At 37.4% G+C, this 13,770-nt stretch overlaps 1 protein-coding gene across 10 annotated transcripts in view; it reads right to left on the reverse strand.

Moving 5' to 3' along the window:
- Positions 1-13,770, reverse strand: part of mical2b (microtubule associated monooxygenase, calponin and LIM domain containing 2b) — a 58,105-nt gene that overhangs the window by 31,201 nt on the left and 13,134 nt on the right. For all 10 annotated transcript variants that reach the window (XM_044123670.1, XM_044123673.1, XM_044123672.1 and 7 more), the window contains exons 2-11: positions 11,742-12,144; positions 10,144-10,351; positions 8,830-8,946; positions 7,978-8,079; positions 6,760-6,915; positions 6,575-6,675; positions 2,550-2,807; positions 2,321-2,436; positions 1,876-2,002; positions 1,363-1,447 (exon numbers count right to left, since the gene is read on the reverse strand). In XM_044123670.1, the coding sequence (XP_043979605.1) occupies positions 1,363-1,447; positions 1,876-2,002; positions 2,321-2,436; positions 2,550-2,807; positions 6,575-6,675; positions 6,760-6,915; positions 7,978-8,079; positions 8,830-8,946; positions 10,144-10,351; positions 11,742-12,005 (1,534 nt within the window). In that variant the 5' untranslated portion in view covers positions 12,006-12,144. The remainder of the gene's footprint in view (positions 1-1,362; positions 1,448-1,875; positions 2,003-2,320; positions 2,437-2,549; positions 2,808-6,574; positions 6,676-6,759; positions 6,916-7,977; positions 8,080-8,829; positions 8,947-10,143; positions 10,352-11,741; positions 12,145-13,770) is intronic.

Here is a 13,770-nt window from a genome sequence, read left to right on the forward strand (position 1 = left end):
GACTTTAGCTTATTGTAACAGTTTAAGCGGGAACAACGATGTGTATATGTGTTGTTGCAGTAGTGTGCAGACAAAAGTAGTACAAAAAAACAAAGAAATTTAATTTACCAATAATAAAACTATGAATAAAAGACAATCTGAAGGGCTAAGATATCACATAACTATAAAATAGAAGCCATTTCCAGTAACTGATACTGGATGATTTCTAGTGACAGCAGGACATGAATACGTTATTTAGGTCAGGTTGGTTTTCTGCTGGTTACTGTCCGATTCACCACATCAATCTGCCATACGTCCAGTTACTTTAGAATGATGTCAGATGATTCTGAAGTAGGTTGATCTTACAGAGAGTTTTCAGAAAGTGAAATTGGGACAGTTTTTTTCTGATCAGACAGCTTGTGCTATGACGTTCTTGGATACGTTTGTGCTCAAGAACCTGAGGTTTACAACATCTCCTGTTTTCAATTTATCCCCAGGTAAGTGATATAACTACTCCTTCTGGAGGCTCCGCTCACAATGAGCCCACACTTGTCAGGACAGGCCCTTGAACAGTTTTAAAATTGGTACCAAAGCACATCACGCCTGCACACGTCTGTGAAAGGCATCAGTTCTGACCCTCATATGAGTGTAATGTTATCCAGCAGCATTGTCTGACGAGGTGCGTCAAGCCTGTGACTCAGACAAAGGTAAAGTTTCAGCAGAGAGAGGGCTGGGGAAACGTTCACTCTACTGTTCATTATTTTCCCCAACACAACGTAAATGTTAGTCAGACTTTTCACTCGGATATTAATTAAATATAAACACAAAGCAAAGAGGCGGCGATCGTAAACATTAGACAGAACGTGAAGTCAATATAGCACAAGTTGCCAGCGACTAACTTCATGAATTAGCTTCCAGCACCGACTCAGACAGTCCATCAAATAATAAACCTTAGAGATGATGTCAGGAAGTCAAACATTTGGTACATCACTCTGGGTGACTAAGGTTCCAGACTTATTCAAAACTTAAATCACCCTGAAATGTTTATTAATATGCACGTTTAATAAAGTATAGAGCTGCAGTTCGTCATGTCTGATTTGGATGAATGTCTTTCTAAATCTGAAATTCTGAGCCCTTTGTTTTTTCTACAGTATAAACACACTTTACATTTTTATTTTTTCCATTTCATCCTCAATTTTTCCACTCAGAATGCTGAAATTTTCCAAGTTTCTGAGAACAATGAATGGAGAGGAACCAAAAAAGGAAAAACTCTCTCACATCTCAAGAAAACCCTAATTCCTTGAAGTCTTTTTTAAAAAGTAAATTGGCTCTAGGACTTTGGCTTATGAATGCATTTTTTAAATTATTTTTAGAAATGTTTACCTTTTCTAGGGAGGTTAACTGGTCTTCGTGAGAGCCCTCCTTTTTCAACCAGACCAGAATGACCATCAATGAATAAGTGACGGACCTGAAAGAAATATATAGGCATTGGTGAATGAATATTTCTAATTTAACAACCTAATTTAAACACGTTTTTGAACCACTTCAGTGATTTAAGGAAGTCCCAACAAGCTAATATTTCACAATAGCTGAACAAAAACCTGCTCCCTAAGAAATCTCTTTAAAAAAAGATGTGAAATCAAAGTTTCTTTTAACAGCTTTCGTTTTAACACTAGCATTTCCATGCAATAATATAATGGCACTTCTTCTTGTTTTGATCTGGAAATACAGAGGAATGGGAGATTTGATCTCAGGTTGTGCCAATGGTTGCTGAACTCAGCTAAAACATGACCAATCTTGCTTATACATAAGGAGGCCATTACTTTCTGCTTGGACAGGTTTTTTGTGGGAAAAAAAAAATTCCTTTGAATACAAGTTTGGAAAGTAATCACCAACCTGGTGTGGACGTACACAGCTGGAGTTCAGGTTCGGGTAGCGGGTAGCAGGATCAATTGTATACTGCTCAAAGTTTTTACTGATGTTTTCCGGTGTGGTCTGAGGCAGCAGACGGTAAATGCTCTCCCTGATAGAGAAGAGTGACACATTTTAAACACAGCAGATTAATTGTTTATTTGTATCTATCAAAATAAAATGCCTCAAATGCTACTTCCTTTCTTACTTCGAAATAAGAGTCTGAGACAGACAAGATTTCAAATTCAAAGCATTGGATTCTTATCCACCAGAAGAAGTCACATGCTGACTAATCAACTCCACAAGTTGCGCAAAAATTAAACTAGCTATAGACAGACTACACATGCATCGTGTCATTTTAACATCACTATACTCAACAGAGTGATAAAACTACACTAATTTCAATCTACGTGAAGTAACACATCCTCACCTCTCTGCCAGTGTTTCTAAGGAGCTCTTTCCCTGCGCCCAGCCCTTCACCATCCAAGCAGTGTCGAAAGCAGCTAGAAAGCCTCTAGCACAACCAGTGCCCATCGGCCAGAAGGGCTGCAATAAAAAAAAAAAACAAAAAAAAACATGGTGTCAAAGAAGAAGTAAAAGGACAATGATTATTCATGCCCTGACAAAACACACACACAAGCAAAAACAGTGCCTCTTACCTCGAGAAGACTGTCTCCCACCAGTGCAACCAGTAGCTCATGTCCATGTTTCTCCCTTATCAGGGCGGCGTTTTCTGATGCGTACATGCATGTAAAGTCAAACATAGCTACGTCTGGCTGCCCATAGTGATTGATGGCGTAGTCCAGCGATGGCAGCTGGTAGTTGGTGCCAAAGTCCGCAGCCTCACGAGCGTACGACAGCAACGCTTCCTGGTTAACGTTGTCAGAATTCAGCAGTCGCTCTGTTTCTATGTAGTCCTGGAACAAGAAGAGGCGCCCTAAAACTTACGGCAAATATTTAAAAATATTACACAAGTACATAAACTGTTTTCAAAAATAGCCTATTTGTAACATTTAGCTGCTATAGGATAATTCATGGAGCTTCTCTTTCAACAGAAAACATTTCTGATCTGATTTTTTTTGTGTAAAAGGTGCTAAATGCAATCGTTGCATGAATGTCATGACAAAAAGCTATGGCGCCGTTATAGGTCAGCCATGTGGCCTCTGACGCTTGTGCTGTGTGCGTGGGTTTTGACCCAGCAGCCGGAGGGAGATTTCACTCAGCACCGACAGCCAATGTAAGATGAGAGGGAGACCACAGGGGGCTCAGCAGCGCAGCACTTCAGCACCTGCGTGTGTGCTTAGATAATGCATATGGAAAACGTTTGTATTGTGGATTATTTCCAAAACTACATAATAAGAATGCGTGTTATTGACAAAAGGTTTTCAAATAATAATTGCAAGTTTACTCTGAAAACATTTGTTAATTACAAATAACTTTTTCTGCTGTCTGATCTCTTCCATGCAAGGAACTTTTCTTTTTTTTAATTTGCCGTGCGAGAAATGGAATAAAGGTGAGAGATGTAATGCTGTAATTAGAGCCCTGTTTATCATCATCCGCTGTGCAGTGCTATCACTCACTACACTGGTTCCCATCTGATTCCCAGCTTTGGGACTTCACTTTAAATGTTGTGATTTTCTGGCCCATAAAAGAATGTCATTAGAACAATATAAATTTTTATTAAAAAAAAACAACAACAAAAAAACAAAGCAGAATAGACGAGCTTCATTCACTTTTATTAACACTAAAGGTTGCAAAACAAACTTGAAGGCATATTACAGCAGTGATACTTTTGAAATAAAGCTGCATGACATAAAACAATGAGCTGCCTGTTTTCTTAAACAGCATGCTTCTGCCAGTGCTGTTGGTGTGTCACCACTTAACACGAAGAAATTAAGATACTTATACACCACATTCTCCTCTAATCCCTGTGAAAATTATGCAAGAAGCTAAAGAAAACACAGCAAAAAAAACTCAACCACAGCTGGGCAGAAACATGTCAGATTACTATCCACAAACACTTACTTAAGAGCCACTTCACAGGAGTTACGCAACTAATGTCCCCAATAAAAACAATGAAAAGAGACGTATGTTCTTTTGAAACCGCAATTCAAAAGAGCTTATGGTTTATAAACAATAATATTATGTATTATTAATTTGGTGTTAAGAGTTGAGTGTTTTTTTTTAGCTAACTGCCATGAAGTATAAATCAGCTTTTACTTTTGTGATTAGTGTCTGTTTTATAATATATTTACCACCAATGGCAAAAACATAAATAAATCACTTTTCTGCAAAGTGCCTAAGTATTAAAATATTAGTAGAATTTCAAAAGAGCAGAGGAAAACATATGTTTTTCGAACAATAACAATATTTGTTGTTAATCTGTTGCCAAGAGATGAGCGCGTCTTCTGGTAACCAAGTGTCACGAAATAAACATCTGATTTTTACTTTTGCAAAATTGACCAACTGTAAATTTCTTGTGTCTAAGCAGATAAACAGTATTTTAAAAGAGCATATGTTTTATAAACAATAATATTACTTGTTATTAACTTGGTGTTAGAGATGAGCATTTTTGTCAGGGAACGAACTGCCACGAAGTATAAATCAGATTTTTACTTTTGTGTTTAATGTCTGTTCTATTTCTTACCACCTTTTCTCTTTTTACCATTAAGGGCAAAAAAAAAAGAGAGAGAGAAAAAAATCACTTTTCTGCAAAATACACCAACTGCAGAATTCTTAGATAGTGTAAGATTAGTATTATTTCAAAAGAGCAAAGGAAATTTTATGTTTTTTGAATAATAACAATATTTGTTGTTAATCTGTTGCTAAGAGATGAGCACGTTTTCTGGTAACCAAGTGTCACGAAGTAAACATCTGATTTTTACTTTTGAAAAATTGACCAACTGTAAATTTGTTGTATCTAAGCAGATAAACAGTATTTCAAAAGAGCATATGTTTTATAAACATTAATATTGTTATTAATTTGGTGATAAGAGATTAGCTTTTTTTCTGTTAATGAACTGCCACAGAGTATAAATCAGATTTTTACTTTTGTCTTCAATGTCTGTTTTATAATACATTTACCAACAAAGGCAAACACTGCCCAAAAAACTTTCACTTTTCTGGAAAATTCACCAACTGCAGAATTTTGTAGTACAAGATAAGTAGTAATTCAAAAGAGCAGAGGAAATCTTATGTTTTTTTGAACAATAACAATATTTGTTGTTAATTTGTTGGTAAGAGATGAGCGTATTTTCTGCTAACTAAATGCCACAAATTAAACATCTGATTTTTACTCTTGCAAAATGTAAGCAGATCAGAGTAATTCCAAAGGAGTTTCTGTTTTATAGACAATAATATTACTTGTTATTAACGTGGTGTTAGAGATCAGTATTTCTTTTCTGATAACGAACTGTCACGAAGTATAAATCAGATTTTTACTTTTGTGTTCAATGCCTGTTTTATAATATATTTACCACCAAAGGCAAAAATCCCCCAAAAGACTTTCACTTTTCTGCAAAATTCTGCAACTGCAGAATTCTTAGATAGTGTAAGATTAGTATTATTTCCAAATAGCTGAGGAAATGTTATGTTTTTTGAACAATAATATTTGTTGTTAACCTGTTGCTAAGAGATGAGCACGTTTTCTGGTAACCAAGTGTCACGAAGTAAACATCTGATTTTTACTTTTGCAAAATTGACCAACTGTAAATTTGTCGTATCTAAGCAGATAAACAGTATTTCAAAAGAGCATATGTTTTATAAACAATAATATTAGGTGTTATTAATTTGGTGTTAAGAGATTAGCTTTTTTTTTTTTTTTTTTTCTGGTAACTACCTGCCACAATGTTTGACTCAGAATTTTACTTTTATTTAATGTCTGTTTTAAAATATATTTACTACTAATGGCAAAAAAAAAAAATCCCAAAAAAATCACTTATCTGAAAAATTCACCAACTGCAATATTCTTTAGTACAAGATAAGTAGTATTTCAAAAGAGCAGAGGAAATCTTATGATTTTCGAACAATAACACTTGTTAATCTGTTGCTAAGAAATGAGTGCATTTTCTGGTAGCAAAGTGCCACAAAGTAAACAAGGGAGTGCACTAAAATTAGCACAAACATTAGCAGGCAGTGCCTTTTCCCTAAAATAAGCTATTATCTATTTTTTTATTTATTAACCTTGTTTAGCACACTGAATAGAGGGAGTTAATGTAAGACAACATGCTAGTGATGTCCCACATGCCACTAGAAGCATTTAGGCTAACTGTAGCTCATGCACTAATTTTAACATACTGAATGGAGTATGTCAATGTTACTCAACATGCTTGTGACTCTCCACATGTTATTGTGTACATTGTAGCTTACTTTAGCAATGATGCTCTTTTTTAGCATCAGAATACTGGGTTCCAACCAGCAGGCACACTTTGGCAGGCCCCACTTAAATTTCTTAAGAAATCTTATAGTTATCACTTATTATGGATGTATGGACTTACTGTACAATAACTTTTTAATAGAATTCCAATTGTCCATTATTTTAAATATTATAGACTTTTTAATCCATTTTCATAAAATTTGTAGAATATTTTTGATTCAAACTGTTTTGTCACTGGCAGAATCAGCCAGTAAAGAAAGCTTAAATATTGATGCATCAACACAATAGATTACTGTTAGCTAAACTCACATTTATGATGACCCCTTTGTCCAGCAGGCTCTGCTTCTTTGCAGTCATCACAAAGTAGTGGGTTTTGTCTTTGTAGTAAACAATGTTTTCCAAATCAATTCCTAAAAATTTGAGCATGTTGTTTAATACAGATCCCTTTAGAGCTGCAGATAATCCATAAATTTTGACACATTTACACAATTTACCTGTCTCCTCTTTTAGTTCCAGAAAAAATTTCTGGTTAAAGATGAAGGCGACGCCGCTGATTTCCTCGACTTTAGCTTCTGCTGTGGTGTTCCTGTTGACGAAGTTGGCTGTTATAGCGATTGCCAACTTTCCTCTGAACTCCTTGCGACTGAAACCTGCCAAGAAGGGATTAGGAATTAAAGGGGGAAGGATGCAAATTCATATTTGTTTAAAATTAACACATGCATAACCATGCAGGGAGCTATTCACTTATCCCTCTAAGTCACTGAATTTTATGTTTTTTTAATCATTTCCAAAGCCAGGATGTATAGGAGACAATACCTATACAGATTGCTTCTACAAACATTGGGGAAAAAATGAGTTGCTCACAGGAAGTCTAGTCAAATCAAAATAATTTGGTTTTGGCAGCTGCCAGGAGACTGGCATTTGCCGGACTACATTGTGTTGTGTTTTGGTGTGGAGCAGATCATGTAAGGGTGTTTTTCTGGACTTGATCTAAGCGCCATAGTTCTAGTGAAAGCAACTCGTAATGCTTCTGCATACCAAGACATTTTGGACAATATTACTATCCAAACTTTGAAGAACTGGTCTGGGGACTGCACCTTCCTGTTCCAAATCATTACACACCAGTGTAAAATAATGTCCATAAACATCTCAAAAGGTTGCACAAATCTTTGACCTCAACCCAACTAATCACTATTAGGGATGAATTAGAGCATAAACGCTGAGCATTGTCCAAGATTGACCTCATAAATTTGTTTCTGAAAAGAAATGGCCAAATACCCCCCAAAATAGCCGTACACTTCGAGGAGAGATTTCCAAGAAAAACTGAAGCCACTAAAACTGCAAAGGGTGATCAGACATCTTATTAAACCTTAGAATGGGTCAAGTCCATGTGTGTGAAGAAAGACATGCAAATACTTTTGCCAATATGAATATACATTTAGAATACAGATTCTTGAACAAACAAGCATTAGACTTATTTATTATTCTCGGACAGAAAAGTAACAGCTCTCATCCAGTTCATGAACCTTCACACACAACTACATAAAAACACATTCAGTTGAAACTATGTCAACAGGAAATGCTTCAGTGCCGGAAAGAGCTTCCTCAATGTAGGTCAGTAGCAAAACTTTCTTTGTCTCTCATGTTGAACCAGTTGTCAGCACTTACTCCCCCACAATGCTTCACAGTTCTGAGGTAAGGTCAACCCTCACCATCTAATGTGCTTCTGCGGCCATCTGCACCAATCACCACATCAAAGTCAAAGTCAGAGACTGGATGATTGGAGGGCCGGAGTTCTGCTCGCCAACCAGGACCTAAGAAAAAGAAAAAAAAAGTGAGATTAATGGAATACTTAGGACAAAAATCAAAGTTAAAATAAGTTGTTTTCCATTCCTGTCTTGTTAGAATAGAAGCAACCTTTATTGTCCCGCAAAGGGGAAATTCAGATGTAGCAGCGACGGATATAAAAGTTCACACACAAAAAGTTCTTAGTGTTAAATATATATATATAAGAAAGTAAGATTAGCAAAAATGAGTGCTGCTGTTTTAAAGTAAATGCCCTAAATATGCTTGCTTATGTTTTGTCTGAGTTAGGGCTGCTTATTAATAAAGTCTATAAAATTCTTCTATTGTGTTCTTTGGAGAGATAAAATATGTCTTAATATCTCTTAGGAATTGCTTTGGAAAACAGAGCAGAGTCTATCAATAGCTTTATTTTCCACTCTGCAAGAGCTTATCTGTTCACTTCAACATATATGACATCAAGGGAGCTTTCCTTATATAGCTGACATATGCAAGCAAGTGCCATCATGTCACTGCTGGTCATGACCCTTTTAAACATACACAGTTCTGTTTCTGTACTTGTTGAGAACTTGTATTAGAGACCAATCTGTCATTCTTAACTTAATTTGGAGGTGTGAAATTACTCTCTTAAGAGTGGATTCTCAAAAGATTTCTACCAAAGACCTTCATGGAATAAAGGTGCTTTCTTCTCCCAAAAACAAAAAAACATGTCATCTCATAGAACTGTACAGAAAAGGTAACATTCAACGCAGATGACTTACCATCTTCCGTTTGCTGCTCCAGAGGCTCCAGAAGTTTTACGAACTCCACATTCACATGAATCTCCACTCCCAGGATCAGGCTCACCTTCAGCAGCATCAGCTGCAGCTGGCGGATACCTGGAGAGGGAGCAAACGGTGCTATGAAAACGGCCACACGCGTCAATGTACTTTAGTGGGATTGTATGTCTTTTGCAAACACAGAGAAGTGCAAAATTGTTAAGTAGAATGAAACATCGTTTTTTTTGTTTTTTAATAAATGCAATATGAACAGTGTGGCATGTATTTGTATTCGGCCAGTTTTACATTGATACCCATTAATAAAACCCTGTGCTACTTGCTGCTCTCAGATGTCTGTCATGTATAATTTAATCTCACTATAAATACAGCTGCTCTGAGCAACATGAGAGGTTTGTTAAAGAATACCAATAAGGATGCATTGTCTTGAAAACATAAGAATGTACCAAACAGGTTGAACTGAAGCCCGACCGAGATATGGCCATTCAAACAAACATGCAAGTAGAGGATTTATCATAAAAGCACATAATATGCTTACGGTAACTTTGATGGAGCAGCAGGGATTAACAGGACGAAGATATCCAATGTTGAAATTAATCCAGAAAATCCTCTAGTTGCAGTTTGCCATAAATTCTGCTATGAAGTTTGTATTCAGAATTCAAAATTTGTGGAGCATCTTTTTCTACACTTTTACCATGTGTAGAAAAAGATGCTCCACAATTTTTCTTGTATTTCATGCAAGCACTATGTGGCAGAAAACGGATACTGAAAATAATTCTGCACAAGCTGCTCCCATAGTGAAACATGGTGATGGCAGCACCATGGTGTGGAGAATCTTTTTTAGCTTATCAGAGTAGACTGTTAGATTGGTGGAGCTAAATACAGGACTGCAATGATGCGTTGTGGCTCAAAAACTGCTATTTTCAGGAACAGAGTCGGTTTGTCCCTTAAAAGAAGTCAGAGGTAAACCTGCTGTAGTAGACTCAGCCAAAGATAACAATATATAACAGTTGCTGCAGATAAGGGCAGCAATATTGAAAAAAAAATCTGGCCTGGAAGATAAGATAAGCACTTGTCTCAGAGTCACAAACACGGCATTTACTACCACAGGACAAACATACAGAGAGATACAATTTTTATCTCTAGAAGTAGAAGTAGAAATAGAAGTCTACACACACAGTAAAAACAAATCCTTTTCCTGTTGTTGACATTCATTCAGCTTTTTGTTCTTTACGACTTACTTAAAAACAGCTCTATTCTTGGAATTGAAATAAAGCAACAAAAAGAGAGAACGCTCACTGATGTGATCGATGGCGCCAGCGCAGAACTTTCCATAGAACTTCTTGGCTCCGAGAGCCCTGAGGTCATGGATGGTGTAGGGCCAGAGGTGGAGCACGTTGTTCCTGGAGAAGGTGTCCCTCTTCTCGATCACCACCACTTTGCAGCCGAGCAGGGCCAACTCGATGGCCGTTCGCAGACCGCAGGGGCCGCCACCGATGATCAGACACTGGGAGTAACAGAAGGTATGAAATGAGTGAGTCTGAGCAGGTTTGTACACAGAAACTTTCCTGAGATGACGGTGTGTAAACACATATACACACCGTCATTCACATTTGTTTGAACATTTTTCTTTTGTTCGCCTAAAAACATACGGAGTGTAAGTAGGTGCACACCATCAGTGTGGATTAAAGGTTTCCACTCCCTATCACATAGAATGAGGAACAAAATGCCAAACAAAAAGTTTGGCATTTTGTGAGATTAAACTGTACCGCTTAGCAAGTGTTTTGAGGAGCATGGTCTGATGAGTGCTACTCCCCCCTTGCATGCAAACACAACCGAATATGGAGACAATCGGGTTGCAGGGATTAAAGAATGCTGCCCTCTCATTTGAATTTTAGATTTTGTTTCAGAAAACACCCGTCCAGCTCCATGTCCACCATCCTTCACCTCCAAATAGTCGTTTCTACAGAAAAAAATGTCTGGAATAATAGCTGAGCTGTTATTTCTGGCTAGCCCTCTACCCAGCCCTTCTGTGTTAATCTCCCTTCTGCAAGTCTCTGGTCTGTTTCCCCCGCCCTCACTTAAAGTCTTATCTCTTCCTTGAGATATGAAGTCTTTCCAATACAACGTCAAAAGTGCTGCCTAAACATGCCTATATATGCGGTCAAACAACAACGCAGCAGACGAAATCCCAAATTTGAGAGCTTAGTTTCCAAACTGTGTTGTGAGCCTTGTTAGAAGTTATGCAGTACATTTAAACTGGCAAATATTTCATTGCTTTGTCTGTTTGTACCATAAACCAGTGTGTCCTGCTCTTGTCGCTTGGGGCCATTTGCCCTGCATACTCCAACCCTGTAAGACTTGATGCTAAGCTGTTGAGGTTATTCAGGAAAACATCTAAAACATACAAAACATGGTGACCTGCGGATCAGGACCCAGAAGCTCTGCTGTAACAAACCTATTTGATGCCTCTGCATATGAATATTGGAATCTATAAATTCCGTTTATAAATGGTGTTCTGAATTAACACAGCATATACAATACTGTGCAAAAGTCATAGGAGCTTTGCTCCATTTAGTTGGACATTTGTAAAATACCACATAACAGAGTTTGACAGAAAAAAATACCAAGATGATCGAAGAGTTATTTAGTAAAAACTGGGGATAAGTGTTTAAAGTAGTTAAAAGAACTTCAATACAATCTTCCATCTGTCATCTCTGTTAACATATTTGTTTAACCCTTCTGAATGGGTTAAAATCAAAAAGGGTGATTTTTTTCTAATTTTAATTTGCCTTCCAAACACACATAGTAAAAGAGCTCAAACAAGTAATTTGACAAAACCTTTTGAAGTAAAATTTAACTGAGTTTTTAAGAATTTCTCAGCAACATGGTCTTACCCTTGTTCCTTGGCAGGCTTTATTCTGGTTGTACACTTTCTGCTGTGCCCGTTTGTCTAATTTTGTCCACAGGGCCTTGACTTTCCAGGAGCTGACTGCTGCCTTCAAGGAGCCGAAGAAGTTGCTGTAGTCCAAAGGATCCAGCTCCAGCTGTCTGCAGAGGATGCTGAAGGCCTGCAGGGTTCCTTTACATGTGGACGCCTGGACAAAGTTCTCAAAGAGCTGGCTGGCCTGAGCCGTCCGCTCATCCTCCGTCTCGCCCATCTGCTCTGATTGCAACAGAGTCCCAGTTCCTTGAGAACTTTGCCTCCTCCGTCCCTTTGTGACTCGTCCCGAGTTTCTGTTGCTCCCCACTGCTAGAACTGAAGTCTTAGCTGCGGTATCCTTTCACGCTTAAATGTCTCTGGAGCAAGAAGAAGAAGAAAAAACCGTCAGAGAAAATACAAGGCAAGTAGCATTGTTGTGTAGAGGACAACTATTAAGATTTGCAAACTTATGTCTGATGCTTAGTACCTTTATACTTGGAGTGCTGATGAACGTCAAAAGTAAAACTTACTGATAGCTGCATTTGGTAAATAAAATTAACCAATCCCTAGGATTTTGTGTTTGTTGCTACAGTTTCGAACTTTTATCATTTAGTTGTAGAAGGATTCAAGCAAAAATAATAACTAATTGTGAAAAATAAATATATTTTTATCTTTTTAAATATAAAAACATTTAGTAAAGAGGATTTTACTAAAATACTTTTTATGTTAGTAAAGTCCTTTTTCTGAGCCAAGCTTTGTGGCTCACAATTCCAAACTTTCCCTATCCAATGTTTTGCTACTTTGACCAATTTTATATCCCAACTTCTTCACCTGATATCAACAAACCTGCTGCTTTACAACAGTAATTATTGTCAACATATTTTTCTCTGGAACTAAGAAATGTTTTCCTTCTGCAGCTCCACTGAATACCTGACAGGATTAGGACAGATTTATGCTCTGGGTGGAGATCAGCTGAGCAGTCATGGGAGAAGCTCAAACACTCCAATAATACAGAACGAAATAATCATTTTCACAGTCACACAGCTACAATTTTACACCAGCGGCAAATTGTCGAGGAACTAAATATAGATACAGATAATACTAACTGTTCCCTTCAAAGACTAGATGCTTTGTTTCTTCAAGGAAAAACAGTGTCATTCTCACAAACATGAGAGATTTTTATTTCCCCAATCTACCATAAATATTTTCCTGATTTTTATCCTTTTTGCCTAACTAAGTCATCTATGTAACAAACTGGTAAACATTCACTTTACAACCATACAAGTAAATCACAAATATACAAATCAATACAAAAAGCACAAGGTTTATTTCTTAAAAAGTATGTTAAAGAACAGAGTCTGAAAAGCATTACTTTATGTCCAGTTTCTATTTCCCAAACTTATCCAGACATGAAAACTAATATTTAATATTTTCCTCAGGCTTTTCAGGCCTGACTCGGAACATGTAATAAGGGATTATTTTCAATTCTCAAACTCCACCCAACAACAGGCTTGAATTATCCACAGCCAGAGTCAAACATTTCCTGAATGACGTCTCATTTGGAGGTGAGCACCAGGTCACATTTGCTAGAAACCTCCCGGCATTATTCTTTTACACTCATGGAAACTGCTTCATAGTACAAGCGTAGAGAGGCCAAGTTTCTCTCGGACAACACAGATAACACTGCTGGTAATCTCGACAGACTTGTGATCATGAAGAATGTCCAAGGTCCCCTTGTGGTAGATTGTGCGTGCAGAAGGAAAACAACACCTGGTTGATTCTTTTATTCTGCGGTGATCAGAGAGCAACCTGCACTTTCTCAGAGTCCTTGAGTGGCCCAGTGGGGCTCTCAGGTCTCAGCTTCCTAACAGTTTGGCAACACACAGCAGCGTCTCAGTTACTATTACGCTTTTTACAAACTGACACGCCTCGGACCTTTCATGTACGGCCAAGCCCTGCAAAGATAAAAAGCTTCCACATCTTTCCTCTTTGTATTCCCAAAT

The sequence above is a fragment of the Gambusia affinis genome, linkage group LG08 (genome assembly GCF_019740435.1).
Source record: "Gambusia affinis linkage group LG08, SWU_Gaff_1.0, whole genome shotgun sequence".
Classification (NCBI taxonomy): domain Eukaryota; kingdom Metazoa; phylum Chordata; class Actinopteri; order Cyprinodontiformes; family Poeciliidae; genus Gambusia; species Gambusia affinis.